The sequence below is a fragment of the Ursus arctos genome, unplaced genomic scaffold, assembly GCF_023065955.2.
Source record: "Ursus arctos isolate Adak ecotype North America unplaced genomic scaffold, UrsArc2.0 scaffold_25, whole genome shotgun sequence".
Taxonomy (NCBI): domain Eukaryota; kingdom Metazoa; phylum Chordata; class Mammalia; order Carnivora; family Ursidae; genus Ursus; species Ursus arctos.
In genome coordinates this window covers 31,286,145-31,313,863 of record NW_026622930.1, presented here as the reverse complement: position 1 = coordinate 31,313,863, position 27,719 = coordinate 31,286,145, and the positions used below count along the sequence as shown (strand labels likewise).

Below are 27,719 nucleotides of genomic sequence, written 5' to 3'. Positions count from 1 at the left end.
TCCATACAGAAAATGAGAGACGCTCCATGGGGTCACGTGAGCATTTAATGAGCTCACACACACGAAGTTCTCAGACTACCTGCCACTTATGAAGAGCTGTCACTGCTAACCGTTCACTTGATTATCAGTCGCCTCTTGAGATACAGATGAGAAATCCAAGGTTGAGTCACCTGCCCAAGGCACAGCTGACACAAAGGGAGCTGGGATCTGAACCCAGGTCAAAGGGTTCCATCTCCCTTCTTCCTCCATGCCATGGAAGCTTCCTCCTGCCATGACTCTCTCTGTCCCTTTGGCAACCAGGGCTTCATGATCCAATGGGCTGCAAAACTATCTCATGTCTGCTCCTTTCACCAGAATGCCAGTGAGGTACCGTATGCCCCAAACTTCCTCCTGAAAATGAGGCTTCCTGGCCCGGAGAAGTAAGTCATTGCTCAGTGACCAAAACAGCTCATTTCCTTTTGCTGCTCCAAGGAGGGTCAGACCATGGGTTGCCAGGTCAACAGCCACGGAGGCCCTGCCCTCATGCGGACCCCCAAACCAGAGATGCCCCAAGGTTGGGGACAGGAGGTGGGGAAGTAGTCTTGGTGTAGGCTAAGCTTACCTCCAGCTATCCCTACATGGCTCCTGTCCTCCCTGCTGTGGAGGAGCTGAGGGGTGGAGGTCTCCTGCCAGCTCTGGGCTCACACTTTCCGGAACCCCCACCAGCCTAGAGCACAGGCCCATTACCAAGGCCCCTCCATCTTCTAACATCCTGGAAGAAAGGGCCTAAAAGTCTCCTGATGGTTCCTTTCCCACATAGCTTTGGACCTAACTCCTCCTGTACCTTAAAAACCTAGATGGCAGAAAATCCAATTTTGTGGTGATAACCGTGCATGCGCCTGGGCGGCTACAATCGCAGACCGTGTGTTTCCCATGGAGATACTTAGGTGGGGTAAAGGGTCAAGGTTTGGGGATGGAGAGCTTCCCAAGGCCATGGGAGCCTCCCCTTGCCTGGACAGGCAACCCCCACCCTCCAGGAGTCAATGCTTCTACCTTTGGTATCACTCAAGGGACCCACTCCAACAGAAGCAATTCTGGGAAGGCTGGTGGGTATGTGTCACCATGAGCTAAAGCATTAGAAAGATGTCTGCCATCTGCTCATCAAGGTAAACAATTAAATGTCTTTTTGCCTTTAGTCAGTAAGGAAGATCACATGCCCCAACCACCACCATTACCACCCAACACACACACACACACAGACACACACACACCCCATTCTGTTCTTCAGGGCCGAGCAGCCTAGGTTCACTCCAGTCCCAAGGAGGGATGCTGTTCCCCTACCTCCACCAGCAGGCCCTGCCTACGAAAAGGTAATTGTCCCTTCTTCTCCCTCATGCATCTCCCAGCAGGAGCCTGCCGGCCAGGGAAGAGCTGACAGGGTAGATAAGGTAGGTCTTCCCGGACAGCCCAGCCAATGTGTGCTGCAGACCGGACTGCCTTTGGGAGAGGCCGGGTGGAGTCAAGATGGAAATTCAACTTACTTCCCCCCACCCCCACAACTTACTGAGTGCAAGGAACCAAAGGCAGCCTCCAAAAGCAAGATCCATCCCTGCCAACCCAAAAAGCAACTGCTCTTAAGAAACAGACTCAGGGGTTTCAGTAGGATCCAGCCCCGCAGGCAGGCAAAAACATCCCCTTCAAAGTGGTCATCTGGCCTTGGCTGCCATGCTTCTAGCCAAGGGGACCCCACTCGCCCCAAGATGACAACCCACATATTCTGCATGGCATCACGGGTGTTAACAAGACTGAGGTGGTGCGAACTCCTGAGGACTTCCTGTTATGACTGACCAGTTTAACAGCCACTTCCCCCTAAGAGCCCTCCAAATACAGAAGTGCATGTCAGCTCCAGGGGGATCCACCCCCAGCCCCAGGACTCTGGTTTGGGTCCCTGACTATCTCAGATGCTCCTCTCCAAGCCTGCAATGCTTCATCACACCCACCCCCGACAGGTGTTGACAGGGTAGAGTTTCTGGTCAATTTCATGTAGGAAAAACGAGCCTAGAAACACACAGAAGAACTCCCTCAAACCCAACTGGCTGGAGTACCATGTACTACTAGGTTCCCCCTCAGCACCCAAAGGAATGAAGACCACAGACTGGAGAAGACTAGAAAACTGTAGGCCTCAGCTTGTCTGAGGGTCCTCCAAAGCTGCCCGGGGTCCCAGGACTGGACGCCTGTCAAGAACCAACACACTGGGAAGATAATAGCGAAATGCGAGCTCCTTTGCAATCAATTTCCGTCCCATCCCCTCTACGCTGATACTTCCGCGGAGACTTCCGGCATCAACAGAGGGAGCTATATAGCCATAGGTTTAGCTCTGAGGAAGAAAAAAAAAAAAAAAAGCAACCAGTGCCCCTCCTCCCCCCCACCACCTGCATCCTACACAAAAGACAAAAACCTACATGCGAAGTCAAACCATAAGCCAAGTAAAACGAGCTTCACCATCCGTGTTTCTTGAAAAAAAACGGGGTTTATTGATTTTTAAACTGCAAATAGTCGTTACAAAAAGTTTTTTTTTCTTTTAAATAAATTCACACAAAGAAAGAGAAATAGAAAGCGACGGTAGTGACCAGCAAGAGGAATAATAATTACATTCATCTTAATGTGTGTGCCAGTTCTGTTTGCATTAACATTGGAAAACTCCAAACCTGGAATCCAGAACCTCAAATCTGCAATCGGAATGTCTTGAGATGGGCACGTGGAAGTCAAAGGGTTTCTTTTTTTAAATTTTTTTCCCTTTTAGAAGCCATACATAAGTTGTTTTCCTTCTGTACTGTCACAGAACTTTTACATACATTCTCAGTCCTAGCTGTGAAAAGGCCTAAAGAAGAAGAAACTCAATTTGCAGTCCAACACAAAGGGGGGAAATTTCTAAAATAAATAATCCAACAGTTTTTTGCATTTTTTTAAATTAATTTTTCATTTTTTTAAAATAAAATAACCAAAAAAAGTGTAAAGTTACAAAAAATGTCGTTGAAGAATAATATATTAAAACTGTGGAAAAAAAAGGAAAAAGACACGTCACAAAATTTTAAGATTAATATGAAGATCATAATTTAACATAAAAGAATATATTCTATGGATTTGTCATCCCGATAAATATGAACAAAATTAACAAAAAAAAAGCATAGTTTTGGCAATAAATACGTTTTGATAAGTTAAATAAGCTTTTTTATATTGATGTGCAGTGACAAGCAAAATTTTTGCTCTCCAATTTCTGAAAGTTATATGAAGTTTAAAACCCAGGGAAGAAAGCATGGCGTGAGTGCTCTAAGGACAGGCCTACGGTATTCTAGAGCAAAAACCATTACAGCTACTCTACGGGAAATCGTTTTACACAGATATTGTATGTGGAATGAATACCATTAACTGCTCACCCCTTACATGTTTTTTAGCTTTTCTCTCATTTTTTTGTTATTTTTTTGTTTAAAGATGTCACATATGAACTGGGGAACTTTAGCACCAAAATCAAGTCTCTCATAGTCCATCTAGCTTCCCCATCCTCCCCACTTAAAAAAAAAAAAAAAAGAAAGAAAGAAAAAATTAAATCACAAAGTCCCACTTATGTCACAATCTTCATCCACTTTTTCAGTCTTCCTTCCTGTAGACCTACACGAACCCAGGCAAGATTAGTCAACAGAGGTTCAGGTCGGGAAGAAAAAGGTTTTGAATATCAAGATAGGTTTCCCCAAAAACCCGAGTCTGGCAACAACTCTCCCTAGAGGGGTGCGGGGGTCATGGGGAGGGGGAGGAGGAAGTGTGTGGGAGGCTGAAGTAAGGGAAGGTGCAGTTGGGTCGCCAGTGGAGGGAGCTGCTGGTTCTGGGTCCCCTCCCCCTCCCCATGGGCAGAGGCTCCGGGAGGCCCACGGGTGCCCTCTGGCGCTGAAGAGGTAATGTAGTCACAGTGACAAAGTTAGATTACAAGGCACTAAATTGCTTCTGTAAACTGTTACTGCTTTTTCTTTTGTGATTTGGCACTTAAGGCTTAAGCCAGGGGGAAAAGGCATCTACTGACAAATATGGGACTTGTCTGTTCTGCGTGGTAAGTGGGCTATAAAATCGAGGAGAGGGGGGTTTCAAGCCAGAGGAAGCTACTGACAAATTGACTTGTCCTTATGTTGGGGGGGAGGGTTAAGAGGGGGGAGAGGGAGGGGGCATTCCAAGGTTCTGGGGGAAAGGGGTTGAGCTTAACCTTGTTAATGCAGGGGTTGTGGGGAATCAGATGGAGAGGGGGGTGAGGAGAAGGATGGGAGGGGTGGAGTAGGCAGGGGGTCCCTCCCTACCCTGGTTTAGTCATCTGAGATGGAAAGTCTGCTGAAAATGGGCAGGCGTCTTGAGTTGTCCAAGGTGGGGGAATCTGAGCCACTGTGGCTGCTGCTGGAGCTGCTCAGATAGCCCTCCTGGTCCGAGAGAGAATCCTGAGGGCTGGGGGGAGAGTCAAACATGTGAGGGGACTCGGACATGGGCCGGAAGAGGAAGGTGGTTGGGGAGCCACCCCCAGGCAGCCCCATGCTAGGGGCAAAGAGGCTCGCCAGCTCCTGGCTGGAGAAGGCGAAGGGGTTATTGGTGCCATCTGGCAGGGTGGGTGAGCCCAGGAGGTCATCGGCGCTCAGGATGGGGGGTGGGGTGATGGACGTGGGGCTGTCCAGCAGCCCCGTGGCAGCGGCGGTGGCAGCGGCACTGGGAAACCCAGCAAAGCTAAAGCTATGCTGGAGGCGGGGACGGTCAGCGGAGAGGTCCCGGGCCCCGGCCAGGGCGCGGCGCTCCTCGGCGTTGTGGATGAAGTGGCAGCGGGGCCCATAGGGGCAAAAGCCAATGGTGTGGAAGGTGCGGCACAGCTCCGTCTTGTACTTGGGGTGACGGGTCAGACTTCGCAGCTCGTGGATGCCATGCGCGAACTGGCACTTGTCCCCGTACTTACAAGCGCCGTTCTCCTCGAAGGGGCGGCACAGCTCCGTCTTGTAGCGGCTGGAGTTGACCTGGCCGCTGCCCGGCTGCTTCTGGGTGGGCAGCAGCCGCTCGCCCCCTTCTGAGAAAGAGCGGTCTCGGAAACGGCTGTCGCGAGAGCTCAGAGAGGGGGCCGGCTCACCCTTGAGGCTGCTGAGGAGCTGGTTCTGGTGGAATTTGGAGCTGGGCAGGGTGACCGAGTGCCTCCGGGGGAAGCCCCCACCGGCAGGGGTGCCCACCGCCTTCCTGTCCAGCAGGCAGCCCCCTGCACTGGGAGTACTGTAGTTGAGCATCTTGTTACCCTGGAGGGAAGAGAGGGAAGAGAGAGCGTGGTTAGTGACAAAGGCCATCCACCAGGGCCAAGAAAGGGAACCCCTAAGGGCAGCCCCCTCCATAAGCAGAAATGCCCCTTGTGTCTCTAAGGAACCATCTCTAACTCTGTCCTGACAAGCCCCTCCCACTCTTCCTCCCACAGGCCACCACCTAGCTTTACTTTGGCCCCATACAGAAGAAACCACAAAATGCTGACCGGGATGAAATTGTTATACACGCACCCTACTCCCTGCACACTCCTCGAATGTGCCCCCATATCCTGTCCCCAAACGTGCCGCGTTGATCCACAAAACAGAACTTCTTTACCTCCCAAACAGATTCCTCAGCTCAAAATATCTCATACAGCTCAGACTTCTCTAGATTCCCCTTCCCCCTAACAAAAACAGGTAAACCTCAGGAGACTATGAGTACCGCCCTTTTAATCAGTCCCTCCTGCACTGACACTACACCCCCCCCCCCCCCACACACACGACATGGCCTAAGACTCTCAACTTCCTCCTTCAGAAGTGTTCCCTTCCTTTGGCAACAGGTTTCCAGACCGCCTTTGCTTTACTTGCTGAGGGGCAGGGGAGAGGGAGGGGACAGGAGAAGGATGGGATTCCTAAAAACAAAATTCATTGCCCCATACTTGGGGAAGGGGTGCCTTCTACAATGATCTCCCCACCATTCTCGGCCCACCCCACCCCCTGCACTGGGAAGATGCCTTTGCAGTTAGTCTGGCTGCAAGGGCAGGCTTGGATAAGAGCGCCAGTGTTTAATCTTTAACGCAAAGCTGCAGGTGGGAAGGAAAAGGAAGCACCACATCCCCCCACCCGCCTCCTAGTCAACAGTGGATTTGGGGGGAGGGAAGCAAAGCCACCACAAACAGGTTTCTGTTCCAATGGGCCCCTGGTCACCTGCCCAATCTGTACCCAAGATTTGGAAAGGGTGCAAGCCGGGGACCTGGGAGTTGGCTCCCAGCCCATGTGGGTGTCATTGTGCAAATTCTAAAGTTTGTCCCTTAGGATCAGCTGCAGGGGATCGGGAATCTGTAACAGCAACCACCCCACGGAGCGGATTACAGGAACCAAGTTGAGAGCCGGTTCCCAACAATAAGGTTCATTTAAAAAGTCCTGCGGGGGGGGGGGGTTGCAGAGGGCAAGAAAAAGAGAAACAGATCAAAGAGTGAGAAAGCTGGGATGAGAAGGAAGATGCGCAGGGGAGCTCAGGGAGCCGCCAGGGCAACTGGAGTCTGGGAAAGCGCAAGGAGGGAAGGAAGCTGAAATTCAAACTTTTTTCATGTTGCTCTTCAGCTCCTCGTTGTCCCTGCACCCCAGCCCTGCAGCCCTGGGGCCCTGGCAGCTGGGCGGACTGGAGAAGCAAGCTGAGAAAAGAGAGGGACATGACCCGACGTGTTTAAAAGAAGGCACAACACTTTAGCAATTAAAAGTAGCCTAGCAGCTCCCCGATTTCAAATTGGGGAGAGGGGGCGAAAATAATTTAACATCCATAGGCTTTTGCTATGTACACTTAAACCGCACTCCTGGAACATTCAGTGTTTAAAACCTGCTTTTTTTTCCACACCGGCTGGCAAGCTACACCACTTAAGGAGGCCCCATTAAATCCTTGCTCGCAGAGCCCCTTGAGCTCAGGCCGGCATTTTGTTGTCGAGTCCCCCCACCCCCTCGGAAAACAGGTAAGCGGGCCAAACCTAGTCCCATTGTCACCCCAAAGTTTGCAGCACTGTAGGCTATCACAGAAGGAAGCCTGACCGCGCTGGGGCGAACCGAAGCCACACTGCAAACCCGTTTTGCAACATCCTTTTGAATCACAACTCTTGGCCTTTTTCTCGCAGATTCCCAGCCCTTCCACATCAGAGGGGGCAATCTCCCAGCAAAACGTCCTCCTGAGACTCACTTTGCCAAGGGGCGCCCCTGCTGACCCCACACAGGCTGGCGGTGTGACTGGAGAGCCTCGAACCCCTCCAGGCGGCGGCGAGACCCAGAGCGCGCACCGGGCAACCCGAGCCGACCAGCGAAACTGGGCTCAAGCAGCACATTAGGGACGACAGAAACACCGCAAAACTGCCCCAGTCTGCCAATGCCCCAAGTCCCCCGGGCAGCCCCGCCACTCAAACTTCTCCCCCCAAAACTCTAGTCTCCAAATTCCTATGCAGTCGCCGCGAGGACCTGTTGAAACTCAGGGTGGAAATGAGAGAGCCAAATTCCTTTAAACTGGGGAGGAAATGAGGCAGAAAAAAGACCCATCTCGCCTCCCCTCCTCTCCTCCCTGCTTTCCAAGACCTGAACTTTTGGGGGTTCTTTCTTTAGGCAAAAAGGGAAAACGAAAACTTTGAGAAACAAACCCTCCGCCCCACTTTACCTTGCATAAAACTTCGCTCAAGTCGAAGATGGTGGCAGACACGAGGGTGGTGGTCATCCTGGGCGTTCGCACGGGGCAGGGACGGGGATCTGGTGTGTCGCGAAGGTCTCGGTGCGGGGAAGGCGCAGCCTCCGGCTCTCCGATCTGGAGTCCCACACGCCTACTCCCGGCGCCCCTCGCCTTTCTGACTCTCCTCGGCCGCGGCGCGCGAAGCCCAATTTATAAAGTTCAGATTTGGTGGGCCGGGGGAGGAGGAGCTTTAAACTTATTTAAATGAGGAAGAGGAGGGGAAAAAAAGTTGATTGACACTGAAGTTGAATCAGCCATGCGGTCAAACTCGAGAAAAAAAAAAAAGAAACTTTCAAAAGGAAGAAGGGGGAGGGGAAACGAGGAAAGAAGCCTAAGAAGACGAGAAAAAAAAAAAAAAAAACCCAACTGGGAGACTCGCACAACTTTTTTTTCTTAAAGAGGAAAAGTTTCGAGTCCGCTCGCTCGGCAGCCCGGCGCTTGGGGCGCCCCTCTCTGGGGCAGCGCGGCGCGAGGGGGAGGGGCGCACCCCCCTTTGTCAGGCTGCGAGCGCGGCTCTGTGACATCACTCATTCCACCCTCTTCGGGGTTCTAGTTGTTGTGTTGTTGTTTTTTTGTCGGGCAGGAAGGCGGGCTCGACTTTCTCTTTTTGCAAGCAGGAGCAGAAGCCCGTCCTTAGCGCCCGAGCTGCGGTTTCCATCTTGAGCAGATCTCCCTGAAACTTCTCCAAGTGCCCCCCACAACTTACTCTTTTCCCGAGTTCTCTTCCTCATTCGGCTGCCTTCCGCAACCGGGCAGGGCCAGGAGATCGGGAATTTGGGACGCACAAAACGTTCAGGTCTAGGGGTTTTGGGGTTTTTTTCCAGCAGGACGTGGCGGAGGTAGAGTGGTGGGGGAAACTAGGCAGACTTTTTCCCCCGGGAGGACTGGACCGGGCCGGGCGGGGCTAGCGCAGCACGATTTCGCGCGCCGCACGCGTCTACACTCTCCTGCGCTTTGCAGCCGGACCGCGGGAGGGGGAGTCGCGGAAAAGACCACCGCCCGCGCGGATTGCTTGTTTGCTTAACAGGCCTGGGAGTGGGATTTATTTCACATATCCAACTTTAAAGTTTTTCATAAAGAAAACCCGAACCCTCATTAATAATACCCCTTGCAGTCCACCCCCCCGCCCAATTAAAAAAAATCATTAACGCATAACTTTCCACGCGCGCTCTGAACTAGGGGATACACACATGCACACACCCCAGATGCTTGAACAATGAAAAAAGTTACTTTGGCAAGAATGAAGGTAAAGAAATGGGGGGGGGCGACACTTTTAACTTATTGTCGCTTCTCCCCCGCCCCCACGGGAACGGAACATATGGCTTGTCACGCTGCGCTGTTTTGGCGGGATGGGGGGAGGAGGGTATGGGATCCTCGAAACCGAAAGCCCCCCCAATAGATTACTCCTTTTAAAAACTGTTCTATATTTACTGTTAGGTTCGGATGCCTCTCCATCCACCCAAATAAAAAGTTAACGCGTCGCCCACGGCCCCCCGGGTGCTGGAGCGAAGACCCAGGCGGAAATTGCGGGGCTCTGTTTCTTTCCTATTTCCCCGCGTGCCCGGCCGCCTCCTCAGCCCTCGCACGTTTCTTCCCAGCACTCGAGGCCGCCGAGTCTGTTATGAAACCCTGAGCGCTGAGTGGCTAAGAGCGGGTTCCATTGCGATGTAATTAGGTCACCCCATTATGAGCACGTTTCTTTGGAAAGGACAGGGCGGGCGGAGCAGAGCGCTCGAGTCGCGCTCTCGCCACCACCACCCACCCACCCACATACACACGCATTTTTATTACATTTCAGATGTATTCGTCAACCTCCGAGCAGACCCAGGGAAACCTTCCAAATCACAACGAAAGGAACCGGTTGTTTTTCATCTTTGCGAAACACACAAGTTTAGCGGCAGCCACGAATCTACGTGATCCCAGCCCGTCTGCTTTTATTTGGCCCCTCTGACTTAAACTTATGGCCCCCATTTTTAACCTGGCTGCTGCCCCTTGCCTTTCCTCCTGCTGCTGTCCAAGCCTCCTGTTGCTTCCTTCCCTCTGCTCCCATTTTTCAGCTTTTCTTGAAATCTGGCAAGCACCAGAAAGGGAAATAAATTCCATCCACCTTAATTTAAATCATTCAACTGTAGGTTTCTTAAAGGGGTGTTTGCTCTCTTTTCCCCAGCTCCAAGAAAGGGGGGGGGCATCGTGCAGTTTCTTGGTGATGAGGTAATGAGTTCCAGATTTTAGGACAGAGCAGGCTGCGCGTTAAAACCACAAGGTTAGTCTGCGTCCTGATGTGAAGCTATTTCGTCTTTTTATCTCCCTCCCCCCTGCACCACCAAAAAAGGCCCATTGGTCTTTAACTCTGGAGGGTTCGCGAAGCTCTGCTGGGGGGACGGAGGAGGGTGTGGAGAAGCGAAGAAGGGGGACCCGGAGCGGGTGGGGCCGCCTTCCCGGCCCCAAGCCCGGCCCGCACCCGCTGTCCCCCCGCGGCTGCGGGACGGGCAAGAAGTACCGTCACGCGGCCCCAGCGCCGCAGGCTAGCTAAAAAGTCTTTTCTTTTTTTTTTTTTACCCCCACCCCACCCCCAAAGAGAACGCCGATTCCTCGAATTTCCTCCGCTTTTCCAACTCCCGGCCGCCGCTCCCCTCCCCCACTCCCGGGGTGCGGGCTCCGCGGGGCGGCGGCCTGGCCCGCTCGCTCCGGAGTTGTTTACCGGCCCCGCCGACCCACCGAGTTTGTTCCAGCTCCCAGAGCCTGTCTCTATAATTAAACTCTTTTTTAATTGTCGGGTTGAAACGTCATTTCGGGGACTTTCCAAGGGTGAGGGAGCCGGGGCGGGGGCGGGGGGGAGCGAGCCTCCTTAACCCTTCGCTAACCCGACGGGCCGGGGAGCGGCGTCCAGCCCGGCCGAGGAGGGCTGGGAGTCGGGGGGCCGGAGGCGGCCTGGCCCGGCCGGACGTGCTCCGCAGGTGCCCGAAGGCGGCGGGGATGGCAGCCAGCCCCGACCGCCGCAGGAAGCCGGACGAAAGCCGTGCGCCGCCCTCCCCGCCTCCTTCGCAAGGCAGTCGGCGCTCGGGTTCCTAACTCGCTCCGGGTCGGGAAAGGCCGCCCCTTCACCTGCACTGCCGCTTCCGATCGGGAGGCGATCAGCCGGGTCCTCCGTCCCAGGCCCGACTTCCGGGCCCTCCTGGCTCCCTTGGAGCCGATACCCTCGCGAGGAGGGGCTAGTCAGGTATTTTTGGTTTGGGGGTGTTAGGTTTTGTTTAAGGAGGAAAGTGAAAGTCCTCGGAATTAGGGAAGCGCGACGGACATATTCATGGGCCAGTCTGGACTCTGGGCGCACCTCGCGGCAGGTGAGAGGGTGGGGCGCCGAGCCCCCAGCGGGCCTGGCCTTGGTCACCGTTACCAGCGCCCTCCAAGACACCCTTCCCTGGGATCCCCTCCTGGCCATGGTTGCAACATAGGACCTGTCATCCCAGAGCCCTTTGGCTTCAGGTCATTTGCACAAACCCCCAAATTCTTCGGATTGGGTCTTGCCCTCCCCCTCTAACCCCCCCCCCCCAACTTCTGCTACCCGAGACCCTGAGACAGCCACAAGGTCTCTGGATTAGAGAGAGGGGGAGGTATGGCCAAGTGCGCCTGAGAATTACCTGGTTTAGAGCTCACCTGTAGGGCCTGTGGAATGCATATTCCTCCGCTTGGTCCCAGGCCCAGGGAATCAGAATCTCTGGGGTGGGGTCAGGAATCTGCATTTTTAGTAATTTCCTGCTAGTGACTCAGACATTAAGGTTTGAGAATCAGTGGTCCAAGACTTTGAAGTTGGGCCATCTGGATCCAAACCTTGGCTCTGTGTGATCCAAATGTTTCTAGCTGTGTGACTTTTCAAGACCATGACTAAAGCCTCTGTTTTCTCATCTCTAGAATATGGATAATAATACTGCCTAAAATTGGCAGATAATGTGCTTAGTTTCAAGCCTAGCAGAACCCTTTTGTATGCCTAGCCATTGTATGTAAACTAAACCATTCTTGGGACCTTATCACACCACAAAACACATTTTGGGGAGTATTCACTTTGCAAAAAGTATTCTTCGGTATAAACATCCATGAAATGGTCAGCTAACACCTTTGACCACTGCTTCACCTCCTCCTTTCGTGCCTGGGCCTGCCTAGGGACATAAGAAAGCCCATGAGTTTTGAGCCCCCTAAACTTTGATGGGAAGCCCAACTCTGCCAGCAGGTCACCAGTTCCACAACCTTGAGCAGGTCCCTTAGCCTCTGCAATGGTGGGGAAGGTTAAACTCTTCCAGCCAGTGCTCAGCTCAGACAGCCCCTTGGCCTCCAGTCACTCCCAACTGCTCGCAGTTGCTGGTGGTCGCTGCACACCCCTCCCTGGGGCTTTACTCAAGAGGTTCCTTCCGCTGGGATTCGGGCAGCTCCCTGAGCAGGCCAACTGCCTCTCTCCCAGCAGTGCCACTGCAGCCTATAGCACTCCAGCCTTCTGCTGCATTTTATGGGAATTACCTATTTATTCCCACTGGACTATAAACTCCTGGAGGACGAGGGCAGCTCTGTTACCTGGGCCTCAGGAGTAGGTCTCGAGTAGGTGCACAATACAATTTTTCAGTTGTTACTGAACCTTGCTGTTGAAACCATTCGGACACGTTGGCCACCCTACGTCTGGCAGTGGGAGTAGAAGAAGGATTGCAGAGGTGTGGGGAGTGGCAGAAAGGGAGGGCTTGGGCTCTGCCACAAGGGGAGATGGCAGTCTTAGCACTGGGAGGCCGGGAAGGCCAGAGCTGGTTATTCAGGGAAGCTGGGCTTCCACAGCTAGCCCACGGCATGTTCTGTGCAGCTGTTAAGAGGGGACAGTCTAATGGAATGAGCACTGGTCTAGGAGTCAGGACTCTTGGATTCTAGAGCTACTCTCCTTCTAGTTCAGTCGATCATTGTCTACTCTGGGCTTCCCTATTCTGCTCTGTAGATGGAGAACGTTGGACTGGGCAGGTAGTGCTCAAACATCACTCTGAGCAGAATTATCTGGGGGAGCTTTTAAAACTACACAGATGCCCTCTCCCACCCCATCCCACCCCACCTCCAAAGATTCCACTTCAGTTGGTCTGGGGTGAGGCCCAGCATCTGTATCTTTGAAGCTCCCCAGATGATTCTATCATGAAGCCAGAAACATGGACATGTTTATTTTAGAACAGTAGTTCCCAACCAGGAATGATTTTGCCCCACAGTAAACATCTGGCAATGTCTAGCTGCATTTTTGGTTGTCACTTTTGGGGGAAGGAAGGTCAGTGCCATCGGCATCTAGAAGGTAAAGTTCAGATATGCTGCTAGACATCCACACAACAGCCCCCACAACAAAATGTATCTGGCCCAAAACGTGAATAGTACCCAAACTGGGAAACCCAGTTTTAGAGGCTTCCAACTCCAAGATTCCTGTGTACTTAGGCTCTATCCCCGCTCTCCCTCAAACCCCTCTCCTTACGGCAGCCCAAGTGATCTTTTTCAAAACCTAGACCTGATCTCGTGTTACACTTGCCTAAAACCCTTCGCTGCCCATCCTTTTAGAATAAAACCATACCCTCAGTCCAAGGGCATCTGACTCTCTCACTATTCCAGCCTGGACTTTCATACCCCTCCCTCCCCATCACCACCTCTCCCACTCCCCCAGGGCACTCCCTGTGCTCTGGTTAGTTTCAGATGAAATGAATGATACTTCCTTCTGCCCCAGGGCCTTGACACTTGCTATTTCTTCTATCTGAATTGACCTTCCTTTGGCCTAAGTAAGTTCTAAATCATCCTTTAGCATCCAGCTCAAGCATCACTTCCTCAGCCATTCCTGGAGTCCGCCTCCCCCCAACATGGCAAGGTATCTATCTTCTCTCTGATGTCCTCATGCCATGTTCATTTCCTTCAGAGAAGTTATTTCGGTTTATGAGTATATATTCATTCCTGTAACACTTTTTCACTTCTTAATTTAACACACAGAAAAATTGACCTATATTTGGTGTACAGACTATTAGCATCAATAGATTCTTGTAAGCACCACCATGATCAGGAAACAGAACATATCCATCACCCCCGAAAACCTCCCTCATGTTATCCCCTTGTAGTCATGCCCTTCCCTGTCCTTTAGTCTGCAACCACTGATCTGCTCCCTGTACTGTAATTTATCTTTTCCAGAATGCCATGTAAGTAGAATCACATAGTATGTATGATTTCACACAACATAATGCCTTCTAGATTTATCCGTGTTGTTGCATGTGTCAATAGTTCATTCCATTTTATTGAAGACTGCTGTTTCGCTGTATGGGTACACCATTGTTTATCCATTCACCTGTTGAAGGACATTGGATTATTTCCAGTTTGGGGCCGTTATGCATAGAGCTGCAGTAAACATTTGTGTACGGATTTTTGTGTGAACACTGTGCCTTTCTCTAGGGTAAATGCGTGGGAGTGGGACTGCTGGGCCAATGGGAAGTGTGTGTGGAAGTTTATAAACAACTGCCAAACCGTCTTCCAGAGTGGATACAGCGTCCTGCACCTTCAGCAGCAATACAGGGGAGTTTCTGAGTTACTCTGTCCTCACCAGCACTTACAATTGTCCGTACGTTTTATTCTAGTCATTCCAGGAGGTGTGTAGTGCTATGAATTTGCATTTCATTCATGACTAATGATGTTAGACATCCTTTCATGTGCTTCCTTGCTGTCCGTATGTCCTCTTCGGCAAAGTATCTGTTCAGGTCTTTTGCCCACTTTTTAACTGGGTCATTTGTTTTCTTACTGTTGAGTTCTGAGAGTTCTTTATATATTCTGGCTCCAGTTGCCTTGTGGGATATGTAAATTTGCAAATATTTTCTTCAGTCAGCACCTTATCTTTTCATCTTCTGAGCAAAATATCTTTCAGAGAGCAGAAGTTTTTCATTTTGATGAAGTTTAATTTTTCAGTTTTATCTTTTGTGGATCATGCTTTTAGTGGCCCATCCAAGACCCTTTGCCTGACCCTACGTCGTTAAGATTCTCTCTTCTTCTAAAGATTAATAGTTTTATGTTTTACACTTAGATCTATGATCCATTTGGAGTTAGTTTTTATATATGATGGGAAATTTAGGTTGAGGTTTGGTTTTTTTGCCCATGCATGTCCAATCCCAACACTGTTTATTAAAGAGGCTATCACTTTCTCCATTGAATGGTTTGTGTCTGTCCAAAAATCGGTTTGCCATAGTTATATGGGTCTCTTGATTGTGTTCCATTGACCTGTGTGTTCATTCCTTTGCCAGTGTTACACTGTCTTGATTATTGTAGCTTTATGGTAAGTCCTAAAATCAGGTGGTATAATTCCTCCAACTTTAGTCTTATTTTTCTAAAGTGTTTTACCTATTGTAGTTACTTTGCCTCTTCATGTAAATTTCAGAATCAGCTTGTCTATCTATATCTACAAAAAAAAAATCATACTGGGAATTTTATTAGAATTGCATTAAATCTACAGATCAATTCAGGAAAAAATGACATCTTTACTGTGTCGAGTCTTCTAATCCACATACAGTGTATGTCCATTTATTGAGGTCTTTGATTTCTTTAATTGGTGTTCTGTGGTTTTTAGCATATAAACCCTATACATGTCTTCTTAGATTTGTACCTAGTATTTCTCCCTTTAGAGGAACTATTATAACATTTTTCTAAATTTCAGTTTCTAATTTTTCATTACTAGCTTATAGGAATACAGTTTTGTGTGTATTGGCCTTGTATCCTTTGATCTTACAAAAGTCACTTCAGTTGTAAGGGTTTTTTTGTAGATTCCTTGAGTTTTGTTTTTTGTGTGTTTGGTTTTTTGAGACAGAGAGCTCGAGCGAGAGCCTGCAAGTGAGCAGGGGCAGAGGGAGAGGGAGAGAGAGAATCTCAAGCAGGCTCCACACCCAGCACAGAGCTCAGTCTCATGATTGAGCAGAAATCAAGAGTCAGATTCCCAACTGACTGAGCCACGCAGGCCCCCCTGTGTGTTTGTTTCTTTTAACATAGACAATTCTGTTACCTGCAAATAGGAACAGCTTAATTTCTTCCTTTCCAATCTCATGCATTCCATTTCTTTTTCTTGCCTTATTGCCCTGTCTAGGACTTACAGTATAATATTGGATAGGCATAGTCAGAGTGGACACCCTCACCTGATCCCAACCTTAGGGGAAAGCATTCCATCTTTGACTATTAAGAACAACATTAGTTGCAAGAGGTTTTTTGTTGTTGTTGTTTGTAGTCATTTACCTTTTTGACATCTCCCTTCCCATGAGGATGTATGCTCCATGAGAGAGCCAGCCGTCTGTCTGCTCTCAACTTACCCCACAGTGCCTAGAACAGGACCTAACACAGAGTAGGCTCTCAATAAGTGAGTCTCTACTGAATGACTTAGCCAGCATAGCCGCTGCCCTTGCGACAGACAGCAGAGGGCCTGGCTGCACATTCGGACAGTGTGAAGAATAATCTTACAACAAACACCCGGTAGATCCAGTTACGCGACGGCCCCCATCGCGGTGACGGCTTGAAGCTGCAGTGCACTGCCCATCAGCTTCCTAGTGAGCCGCACTGTGTGGCAGTCGTGGTCGTTGGTGAGTTGTAGGTGACTGCAGGACCACGATTGTTTCAGATCCAGAGCATTCCCTTCCCAAAGGGAATTTAAACAAAATGCTCTCAGCTCTGAAAAACAGGGGCTTTCAGGGGAAAGAGTCACACTGCTCTGAAATCTTAGGCCCTCAGACGGGTGGGGCTGGTTCGCTAAATTTATTTCAGCCGCTTATAGAAACACAAGGGGGAAGGGGGGGGTGGCTGCTTGCACACCAGCCCTGGCTCTAGGGTATTAATATCTGCCGGGTCAGGCTTTTATTTGGGTTTTGTTTCACCTTTTGGGGGTGGGGAAGCAGGCAGGCAGCAAGCAGGAATATCTCACAGCTGCATGGCTTCTGAGCTGTGCTCTCCCACCTTCCTCCCTGTGCCTTCCCTGGGAGGCCAGACCCGGCCCCCTCCCACTGCACCTTAGTGGGGGGCTGTCTACCCACTGAACGCCAAGCAGGCTCATCCAGGCCCCTTTGACCTCTGCTCGTCTCCCATTCCCAGAAGGGGTTGGAGCCCTCCAAGAGACTGAGAGATTGAACCTGGTTGTCTGCTTTCTGGCACAATGTGCGTGCCTTTGTCCCTGGCCCCATCAGCACCCCCTGCCCCATCCCACACCCCCATCCTCAGTGGCTCTACTATTTGAATTTGGGGGGTTCTTGGATATTAAATCCAGGCCTTTTGAGTCCTGCCTTCTTTCTCCTCAGCCTCCCCAAGGCACCAAACACACATTTTTTTTTCTGTGCCTGATGCCTGAACGGTCTCTCGTGTCACACACACACCCATATGTAGAAAAAGGGGTTAAATGAAACCCCTATGTTGCTTTCTAAAAACCTGTTCTTGTGAATTTGGAATGCTTATGGAACACAGGTTAATCACCTCCCACAGATATGGGAGAAACTGAGGCAAGGGAAGGGGAGGTGAGTTCTGTGTCCACCGACCGACTCTCAGAGGTACCCACTGAACCTGAAAGGACCAGAGAAAGATAGGGACCTGTGTCTGGGGACTGCTGCCATGTAGCCGGCTCTCTGAGGGCAGAAAGAGAAGACACACAAGGAAGCTAAAAAAATCTGCTGGGCTTATGACTCAAATAATCACATGAGAATATGGGAAGTACCGCACCCAGGGCTCGGCCCCTAGGAGCCCAACAAATGTCAGTCTTGTTCCTTGGCAAACTCCTGCTTCCCAGGTAACCAGGGAAACTGGGGAAAGGAGCATCGTCCTGTCCACTCCCCAGCCCCCAGGTAGAAAGACTGAACAGGAACTGATAGGAGAGGGGGTGGCCTGGGGCAGGAGGCCCAGAGAGGCCTGACATGAAGATTCCCCAGGGGATTCTTGCTCTGAACTGGGGTGCCGCTTCAGGGAGAATAAAGGGTGCAGACATATTTAGAAGCTGTAAAGTGCTCACAAGTAAACTAAGTTTCTCTTTTGTCCTCGCACCAGCCAGTTTGCCTTGGAATTATCTTCCGGCCCTCTCCTGCAAAGCCCAGCCCAGAAGGGGACTGTTGCCACCCTGGGGACCTGTTCCTTTGAGAAGCAGGACCCACCTCCCCAGCCAGAGCAGGGATCAGACAGCTCTTGGAGGGTCGTGACACAGGCAGCCAGAGAGAGGACGGATGTCGGCCACAGCCCTGTGACTTCTTCCGAGCTGCCTCTCTCCTGCCAACTGCACCTTCCACCCCGCGGGGGCCATGGGCCCCCAAACCAGGGCCTGCCCTCATCTGACCAAAGGCAACCAGATCTGCTGCAGCTGTTCTGGGAGAGAACAAGCCCTCCCAGAGACCGTGGATGCGGCTAGAGAAAGATTCTTGCCAGCCTGGGGGTGTAAATATTTATACAACGTGGTATGTGGGAAGAGGGAAGGCAGAGGGAGGTGGCAGGAATGAGGTGCACTGAGACCGCAGGCTGCAGGAGCCTGCTTTTCGGGCTCAGGTGGGAAGGGCGAGAGGCCACCAGGATCCTAGCCCCCCCACTCCCACCGAATTCCTACATCAAAGAAGCAGGTCTTTGCCCCCAGCCTTCCTGCCACAGTTAAGAGGAGAACTTAGAAGAAAGTTCACCGTCCTTCCCCTAAGTCCCCTAAACATTCCTCCTCCGGACTAGGATAGGCCTCTCTGCAGGGAAGGAGGCTCGGACTTCAACCAGAGACAAAGCAGGTCCGCAGGGCCCAGGAGTGAGGACTTGTGGGTTCCTGGGCCTTCCGGTTCTAGAGTCTGAAAGGATGCTGGACCCCGAGAGTTGGACTCTAGGACTGAAGGCTTAGAAAACAGAAGCAAAATAGAAAATAAGCAAAGATCTCTCTCCAGCTTCTATACAATTAATGATATTTTCCTGGAGTAGGAGGAACGTTGATGAAGATGGTGAGGAACGGACGGGACCTGGCCAGCGGGCAAGGTATGTGGAGAAGGCGAGGGAGCCCTTGATGGCCCTTGCGGAGCAGCACGTGGCCACCATCACCAGGGGCCCAGGAGAGGGTGGCGCAGCCCTCGGGCCCTGGCACCCCGAGACGCAGGCAGCCCCGAGTGCACATTGACCCGGCCGCTCCTCACCCGGGCCCACCCAGAGCTCAGCCAGGCCCCAGTGGCACCGACGTCCCAGGGTGGGAGGCAAGCATGGGTTGGGGGGTGGGGAGGGTGGGGGACGGCCAGATGGACTCCAGTCGATCTGCCTCAGACAGCTGGGGAGCAGAGCCAGGATGCGCCTCCCCCCCCCCCCCGCCCCACCATCACTCCACACAGGAGGGGCGCGGCTGCGACTTCTAGGGTTTCTCTGCCACCGCGCCCTTCAAGAAGTGCCACCTGCTTCTATCAGTATGAGGCTGACCCTCAGGGCCTCCCACAGGTGGGGTCTGTGTTGCTCCTCACCGGCCAACCGCCTTTAAGACACCTTGAAATGATCAGCCACGACTTGCATTCTGCTCTTACCGTAAAAACATCCTCTGGCCGGGTTGGGGGTGTTGGGAGGGAAGGGCCCTCTGCCGGGAAAACCGCCGGGGGTCTTCAGCCAGAAAGCGACTATCAAAGGACACCCAGGCTCCCCCATGAGGCGGCCCCCTAAGCTGCAAGTCCTCCCACCCACAGCACAGAGATTTGCGAGTCATCCGTTCCCAGCACTGGCACCTGCCCTGAGCTCCAGCCTTTAGGGTGGAACCCGGTGAACCCCCCACCTGTCCGCTCAGAGAGGGATGGATTCCACCGCCTCCCTGAGCCATGGGGCCCAGGCCCACACACCGTGGAGGAAACACCATCTGCCCCAGCCCTCAGCCCCAGCCTGGCAGCCACTGTGAACCCTCGCAGGGGGAGAGGAGCCCTGTCCCCAGCCCGCCTCTCCAGAAGGGGGGCTCCTCTTCCAGGGACACCAGGGTTGCGGGAGAATCTTCAGATGCTCAGGTCCTCTTCTGCCACCGTGGCTCTGCCTGCCGGCTGTGGCCTCCTTCTTGCCAGCTCTGCTGAAACAGATGAGCAAGAATAAAAGCTTGTGTGACCCAAGGAAAGCTTGAGGGGAATGAACTGACGGCGAAGGAAAAGGAGGGGAAGAGCTCTAAGAAACAGGAGAGGAGGGGAATTCAGGAAACAGACAAAATAAACCACCCGGGAATCCAGATGTAAAACAAGGAAGGCCGAAAGAGAAGAAAAATTATGCTAAGAAGGCAGAGTCGGGTGGGGAAGGGAATGGAGAATGAAAAAGAAGTGGAGGGCAGTTATAAATAATTCTGAAAAGAGAAGAATGTGAAAGCAAACAACACCAGAGAGAAAGAGACCCAGGAGGGAGAGAGAGGCAGCCATGGGTTTTAAACCGCTTTGACCCCCCACCAGCCACGCTCAGGCATGTTCCGAGTCTTAGAGCATTTGTGGATTTCACTCTTCTAACACTGAGCAGAGGGCAGTCCTAGAAAAGCAAGCTTTCCTGCGTGCCCTTGTTTTTCCTCCAACGCCCTAGCTCACCCCCACCGTTGGTCTTTTTTCAGGGGGAGAGCTCTTCTTCCAGGGGCAAGGCCAAAAACCATTCCAGTTCTCCCCCGAGTCTGGGCTTCCATCACGGTGCCCTCCTGAGGGCCCACTGGGCGGTCTGAGTAGGGGGAGCCCTGCGACGGGAGCGTTGGGTGTGATGCAGCTGTCCCTCCAGCTTTTCAGCCTCTAGGGAGGGGTTTTTCCCAGCCACCCTGCTGTGGATCTGGGCTAACCCAGCCCTCAGACCCAGCAGGGGTGCCTGGAAGAGGGCATACCCAACTCTGTGCAGAGCCAGAGAAGCCCCAGCAAATGCAACTTTTGGAAACAACTTAGATGATTTAAATTTGTTTCCAGGCATTCCCAAGGGGACCTAAAGATAACTACAGTTTTCTCATTGCTCCAGCAGCAAACAGCATAGTTTCTTAAAGTTCACCTTCCGCGCCTTCTATTCACAAACCCCAGGAGCGCTTGCAGAAGATGCTGGTCCCTCTCCCTTTGCCTGCTTGGCCTTTCAGCCTTCTGTTGCCCCTCTTTTCCTCTGTGAGTCAGCCAGTATCTCTCGTCTGTGTCTGCTTAGGTCGTTCATTTCCCTTACTTAATCACACCACCTCTGCCCCCTCGACATTTCTCGAGGGCAGCAGGCCTCGGGAGGCAGTGGAAGCACACCGAGGCAGAATCAAGAAGCAAAGGAAGTAAAAACGTGAGTCTGGTTTAGCACCCAGCATGCCCAGACTGTCTGCAGCGGGTGAGGAGGCTCCTGGCAGACATGGCGCTGCGCCTCCCCAGGCCCCCTAAAACTGTCCCCACAAAGTTCAAGCCAGGCGAAGCCACACAGGCTGAGCTCTGATGGACTAAGACAAAGGGAACAGTGCCAGCACTGGCCCTTCTCCCCAAGAATTCTCAAATACTTGACGCCAGTTCTGTACATTCCAAAAGTCACATTTTTCTTCTACCAAAAACTGAGAGATGTGGCCAAACGTGCAGCAGGAATCACGTCTAGCTTGTAGCCTTGGATACTCAACCCGGTTTCTTCTCGTCCCTCCTCACCTCCCAACCTGCCACAGTCGTATAATCTATGACTCAAACTATTATTTAACCATGAAAAAAGACAAACCAGGAAATCAGAGTCTGAATGACCTAAAATTTATTCCATTCAACTGAGCTAATCTCCACATAAGGGTGTGTATAATAATAAGTCATGCTGTATCTATTCTGGAAGATGTGAACATCGCAGGGAAAGGGCATGGTGATTGAAGATCCCAACCTGTTGAGATTTGTCCTCAAAGGGGTAAGTGCCTGGTCCTGGGCCACGCGGCCAAGCAGTTTGCCAAATGAGTCTTAACATTTGGGAAACAACGGAGAGGAGCCCATGTTCAAGGCTGACCACAGTCAAATCCCAGCACTGCCACTGTCTAGGCAAGCAAGGGACTTACCTGCCTCCCCTAGTCTCCTCCGCTAGGAAATGGCAGTGACAGCAACCCCCTCTCCTGGGGCTGTGGCCATGAGGACAGATGAGCAGGGCGCTTGGCACATGTGAGCAGCCCCCCCTCCCTAAAAGCGCCCCCAGTCAACCATTGCTGTACGTTCAGCAGCGAATTGGCAAGGCCAAGAAGAAGGCTGGAGGCCCCACAAAATGGGGTTCCACGGAGTCACTGGAACACAGTCAAGTATCCCGAGCAAGAGAGAGGAGAGGGTCCCAGAGGAGGCCCAGGCAGCTGGCGGGTGGAGCACTGCACGGAGAGCCAAGGACAGCCACTCACAGCGTGGGTGGGAGGACGCAGGGGGCTGCGCTCCAGTCCTCCCGCATTAGCTCAACTCGACTGCATCCCCACCCTTGCATGTGTTCATCCTTCCGTGAACCCCAGCACGTAGTTACCTAGCACTACTGTGTGCACAGCACCGGCCAGGCCAAGGGCGGTAGGGGGAGCAAGCTTACGCAGGGGTCACGAGCCTCAGAGACTTAATAACTGGGCATTTCTGTCCAAATTCAGAGATCTGTCCTTTTAGGAGCTAGACTGTAAGGATATGACCAAATGCTGAGAAATTCTTATTTCAGGGCCAATTTTCTTTCTTAAAGTAGAAAGGCAAAGAGTTCAAAAATGTTCTGGAAATGTGAACACTCACTGAATCTTGTTAACATTTAAGGGATATTGTTAATTTTTAGGTGAAATAAAGACGGTGTGGCTAAGTTTAACAAGCCCCCCCCCTTTTAGAGATACATACTGAAATACTGGCAGAGGAAATGATACGCCCCGATACATAGGATTTAGTTCAGTATTATATGGGAGGTGGGGAGGCAGATGGTGGTGTCATGGACAAGCCTGGCCAAGAGTTAGTGATGTTGGTGATGGGTACATGGGGATTCATCGTACTCCTTTGTCTCCTCCTGTATATGTTTGAAATTTTCCATAATAAAATGTCTTAAGTTCATAAAAGCTGAAACATTTTTAACTCAGGGATTCTTGTCTTATTGGTTCTTGCAACATGATATTTACTTGCTGAGGACATGTGCTCTTGGACAGGAGACGAGGCTGTGGGACACCTGCCAGGAGTGGGGGGAGCTGGAGAAGAGGCAGGAAGACCACCACGCAGGGGGCAGGAAAGTGCCCCAAACCCTCCTCCCCCCAAACACATGAGAACCAAGACTGCTGTCCCGTCCCTCAGGGCCTCCCAGGCTGGGAAGAAAGAGTCGAAGAGATCAGTGTTCATTTGGCACTGCTTTTAAACTCAGTGAAAATTATCCTTAGGTTGGTTTCAATGTATTTTAAAGCACAATGAATTATTTTTTCCAGCAGACAGCGATTATAGCAGAGTGGGCTACCTCTCTAACCTCAAATGGAAAATGGGGAGAATCCCATGTGCCCCATTTCCTAGAGTGTGAGGCTTAATGAGATTAATGCACGTGAAGTGTCCTAGCACTAGTAAGCGCTGATAAAGGATGGGTCTGAGTTGAGGGGTTGTTGGCAAATATCAGCCTTCAGCCTCTTGAGACCACAGTGGACGCACCCCATCTCAGTCGTTCTCTTTGAACAGCCGCGGCCTCACTTAAACATAGAAATTAGATAAAACTCAGGGCACACATACTCTGAGACCTCTCTGGGCCGGGAATCCTACTGGGTGTCACAGAAGCCACTGCTGTCCTCTCCCTCTCCAGAACAGCCACCTGCTGTGGGAAGAACAGGCCACTTGGGATGCAGCCCTCACTTTCTAGTTGAAGAATGAGTTGAGAAATGAGGAATAGGGCACTCTCCACTTGCGCCGTAGCTTTGAATGGCAAACCGCATCCTAAGAAAGCAGACCTTCAGCAGATCATCTCATTCCCAAAGACAGGGGTACACAGATGGACAGCAGGCCCTGTGCTCAGCAGCACTCCCCTACAGGGAGCTTCTAGAGCCTTCCCCAGCTGAGTCATAGGCAAGCGGTCATGAAAGCCTCCAGACTCCAGGGGGCAGCAGAAGACACCCTCCCAGGTCAGAGGGATGGGGTGCCAAATGTCTGGGCAGGGTGAGCGGACCACCTTCCAAGAACAAATCTAAGCAGCCATGGCATCCAGAGGCCGGGATCCCAGGAGAGGCGGGTGGCCCACCGAGCCAGGTCATGAGCCTCTGCCACTTGTCCCCAGGCAACTGGTAAGTGGCTTCCTAGAGATAAGCGCCAGCCAGGAGAAGGCGTTTGTGACTTTAGGTGAGGGCTAGAGGACTGGAAGAGGCAAGGGGACAGAGCAGAAGGTAGTCCTGTGGCTCAGAAAGCAGCCACCCCAAGTTTTTAGATTCTTGCTCTATGGCCTCTTGCCAAGCGATGAAAGCGTTTGTCCCATCCCAGCCTGCTCCATGGCCTAGCCTCTCCTTCACACCACTGTCCACCCAACGGGCTGCATGTCCTTTGTGCCTTCTTTCTTCAGAAGAATCAGAGCGGAGGGAGGGATCCCTACACAAAATCTGAACACTCTCAAAAAGGTCCTTGGGCTTTGGGAATGTCGAAATGAATTCATGGGATCATTCTAAGCTCTCTGAAAGTGCCCTGGCTCCAGAGAAGAGAGCAATCTCTGTTGGGAGACCTCAAGGGCAAGGGCTGAGAGCATGGGCTTCGGAGCCACAATGCCTGAGTTTGAATCCCAGCTCTGCTAGTTACCAGCCCTATAACAATGGACACACTGCTTAGCCTTCTGGGCCTCAGTCTTCTCTGTGAAATGGGGCTAACAGGTGGGTCTACAGGGCAGCGCTGGGGCTTACAACGATGGCTAGACAGAAACCGCCCTCAGTACGTATCAGCGAGCCTTCCTCCTCGGCCCGGGGGAATGCACTGCTAGCAACCCCACGTTTCCTGGGACAAATAACCTGCTACAAGGTGGGAAGGTATTTGAAGGAAGCCTAAAGTCTTCATAGAAAGCCGCTTGGGGATATGCACAGAGTACTGTTCTCAACACAAATCAGAAGCCCCGCATATCTGCGCTTCCTCCCCTCAGAATGTACCTCCTAGAGGCCACCAGGCTCTGGAGGCTGCATAGAGCAGAGGCCCTGAGGCTGGGGTAGCATTGCCCTGCTAGGGTGGAGAAGGAAAGGGATACTGTGGGCGCAGCCCTCCTGTGGCCACTTTGGCTTTTGTGCTGGATACGCAGAAACCATCACTCGACTCCAAGCGGGGCTTGTTAAGCTTATCAGCCAGAGCCCGAGAGGCCGGCCGGCTGCCCTGTGGGGGACAGGCGCATGTGGGCAGGCCTGGGCACAGCCAGCCTTGCAGAGGCCAGTTCTGCACCAGAGGTTGGGCTTCCCTGGGATGGGAAGGAAAGAGTTAAACCCACTGGGCTTCAGGAGGCCGGCTCTGCAGCTATAAACAGTGAGCCAAGGGAGGGAGGGAGCTGACACAGGATGTGGCCAGGGCTCGAGCTGTCTGATTATTAACTTCACTTTTATTTGGAGGGGGATTTGATTCTCTGTTTTACTTCCCATCAAGGAAGTGAAAGCCCAGGTCTCGGAGGGGCCTGGTTTCAAATTGTTTTGTCACAGCTCATTCATTTTTCCTCTTAAATAAATAAACAAAACCACCTCTTTGTTTTTCCCTTAATGAGCGTTCGGCAAATCATCTGTGGGTGAGGCATGAAAGGGGTTTTCTGGAGTCCTTCATGAAGCACTTTGGCTTATTCTTTTAAAAGGAAAAAGGATTCTTCCTTTAGCTTCAGCCTCCTGCAAGACTCTCCAGGCACTTTCTTCTCCGCCTCCCCTGGAGATCTCAGCCTGGAATCATGACCTCAAGCCCAGCTTAGACCTTCCTTGGCTGGCCCCTGGGGCCTAACCTGCAGACGGGCATCCCTGTCCCAGGCTCCCACCCTAGGCCACACAGAGGAAGCAACACCCCAGGACTCAGTGGTTAGTCTTCTTGGTCAAGCTCAGACCTGTGGTGTTTGTTCCTATGGCACCCTGACATGCCACTAAAAATAACTTAAAGCAATTAAAAACACAAAAGGATTCCATTACAGGGCTTAAGAAAACACCATTATATGTTGTTTCTTTGCTCAAGGTTCAAAATGTTTGGGAACTTTGTTTCCAACACCAAAACCCATTCAATAATTTCATGATTCTCTTGCAACGACCCTTTCCTGAATGACCTGCATGTGTGAGGCACCATGGGGGACACCAAGACCACTATCTCATGGTCCCTCCCCTCATGGTGCCCACAGGGCAGTGTGGGAAGGCGCAGGGAGGAAAGCAGGAGAGTCCTGTTAGTTAGCAAAGGCTAGTGGTACCATAGGTGGGCAGAGGAAGAGAGAGACTGAATCTGCCGGCAACAAATGGAGGGAAACTGAGGAAGGCTCCCTGCTGGAGCTGATATTTAAGCTGGACCTTGAATATTACGAATATTCCAGAAGCTGAAAAGTACCAAATGACAGAAAGGTAGTATCAACAAGTGACCAGGTCAGATGGACAACAGGCATGGTGCAGCCTGTTGGCCCGTGGCTCCTTAAGTGGCCTTCAGAATGGCATGGAAATTCCTCGTGCTGGAGAGCGACTGAGAGGAAACGGCCACTCAGATTCGGCCCCAGGCTGCCAGTCCTTGACCCTTGGCTCGGACACTGGTGTGACCCGGGAAGGAGTGGCACTTCATGCTGTGAGCAACAAGATACCACACTTGGACACACACTCGTCTCAGATCCTGACTCCGAACCCACACCTGATGCCCGGGAGAAGCCTCTGACTTTACGCTCTGAACGTGGGGCAAGAAAGAGGGTGCCCTGCAACAAATCCGCTTCACTTACAAAAGCTTGGGCTTTCGTTATGGCGAATGGGATGGGACTTCCCAACAGCCCTGGGTCGGGGGCTCAGGTTTTCCTGAAGTTCTTAGCCATCCCCCCCCCCCTTCCCCTGGCCCGCGGGGCCAAGCCCGAGCCGCCCCCGCCGCCGCCGCCCCCGCCGCCGCCGGCCACGAGGGGGTTAAGCGGCCGCCAAGATGGCCGACTTGTTTTGCACTTCGGAGGGGTCACGCGGGAGGCTGCCCTTTGCCTTGGGGAGGCTGTCAAGGTCCCGCCGCCCTCTCTGGCGCTGTGCCCCAGGCGGCCTGACAGTATCTCCTCCCCTGCGCGTCCTGCCGTCCCGCCGAACCTTCCAGGTCCAAGGCGAACCAGACCGGCCACTGAGCCGGCCTTGGACGGCGAGGCAGGGAGGGCCCTCGGGGAGACCGGGGCCGGGGGTGCGCGCGGCTGCGTCCTCCGCCGGGAGGGACCCCGGGGTGGGGGGCCGAGGCCGCTCCGCTGGCTGCACCGGCTCCCCCGCTCGGGCTGAAGCCACCCCAGCTGGTCGCGGACTGGCCTCCCAGGGCTGCTCCCGCTCCCGCCGGCAGCCCTCGCCGGGGCGCCTTGAACGTGGTCGCACTGCCCTCCAGTGGCCATCCCGCCAAACAGCGCGCGTCCCCCGCTCTACTGCCTTCTCAGAGAAGGGCTGCCCCTCGGCTGCCTTCGAACACGTGGCTTTGCTCACCCCCAGTACCTCTCACGGGCGGCCCAAGCTGCCGTTTGCCACGGTGCGCCCAGATGGAAGAGCAGGGCATCTGCTTCCTCCAGTGGTTCTCAAACTTCACCAGGCACCAGGATGCCCTGGACAGTTGGTTCAAACCCACGTTGCTGGGTCCCACACTGAAGGGAGGAGAATTTGCATTTCTAACAAGATTCCAGAGGCTGCTGCTGCTACTGGTCCGAGGACCACATTTACAGAACCACGGCCTCAGTTTGCTCATCCTGTCCGGGGGCTTCTGGCATCACTCATTGAATATATATTGCACCTGCTGGGCACTAAGGACAAGAAGCGACCATGACCAAGTTCCCACCCTTGTGGGGCTTACTGTAACAGAGAAGATAGACTTAACCGCATAAATAAATATAAGATTCCATTTGAAAAGTTTTCGAATTCCTGGGAAGAGAAAGAATAAGAT

At 52.3% G+C, this 27,719-nt stretch overlaps 1 protein-coding gene and 1 long non-coding RNA gene across 3 annotated transcripts; one reads left to right on the top strand and one right to left on the bottom strand.

Moving 5' to 3' along the window:
- Positions 1-2,489: 2,489 nt before the first annotated feature.
- Positions 2,490-11,465, bottom strand: ZFP36L1 (ZFP36 ring finger protein like 1). 2 transcript variants are annotated; one of them, XM_026519671.4, is made up of 3 exons: positions 11,404-11,465; positions 7,681-7,944; positions 2,490-5,288 (listed from the first exon to the last, which is right to left on the bottom strand). In XM_026519671.4, exons 2-3 carry the CDS (start codon positions 7,735-7,737, stop codon positions 4,329-4,331), a joined length of 1,017 nt encoding a protein of 338 aa, XP_026375456.1. In that variant the 5' UTR covers positions 7,738-7,944; positions 11,404-11,465; the 3' UTR covers positions 2,490-4,328. The 2 variants fall into 2 exon arrangements, with proteins under 2 accessions (XP_026375456.1, XP_048075883.1); XM_048219926.2 differs by lacking the exon at positions 11,404-11,465 and adding an exon at positions 10,847-10,870 and having other exon boundaries at positions 7,681-7,870.
- On the top strand, positions 10,632-22,739 carry LOC130544788 (uncharacterized). The gene is made up of 2 exons (XR_008961383.1): positions 10,632-11,090; positions 17,791-22,739. It is a non-coding gene; the product is annotated as an uncharacterized LOC130544788 (long non-coding RNA).
- Positions 22,740-27,719: the final 4,980 nt, after the last annotated feature.

Excerpts from the sequence above, each read along its gene's own strand:
- ZFP36L1 (XM_026519671.4), bottom strand. The coding sequence starts at position 7,737 with ATGACCACCACCCTCGTGTCTGCCACCATCTTCGACTTGAGCGAAGTT. Across the intron at positions 5,289-7,680 it reads TGAGCGAAGTTTTATGCAAG|GGTAACAAGATGCTCAACTA; the intron begins GTAAAGTGGGGC and ends TCTTCCCTCCAG.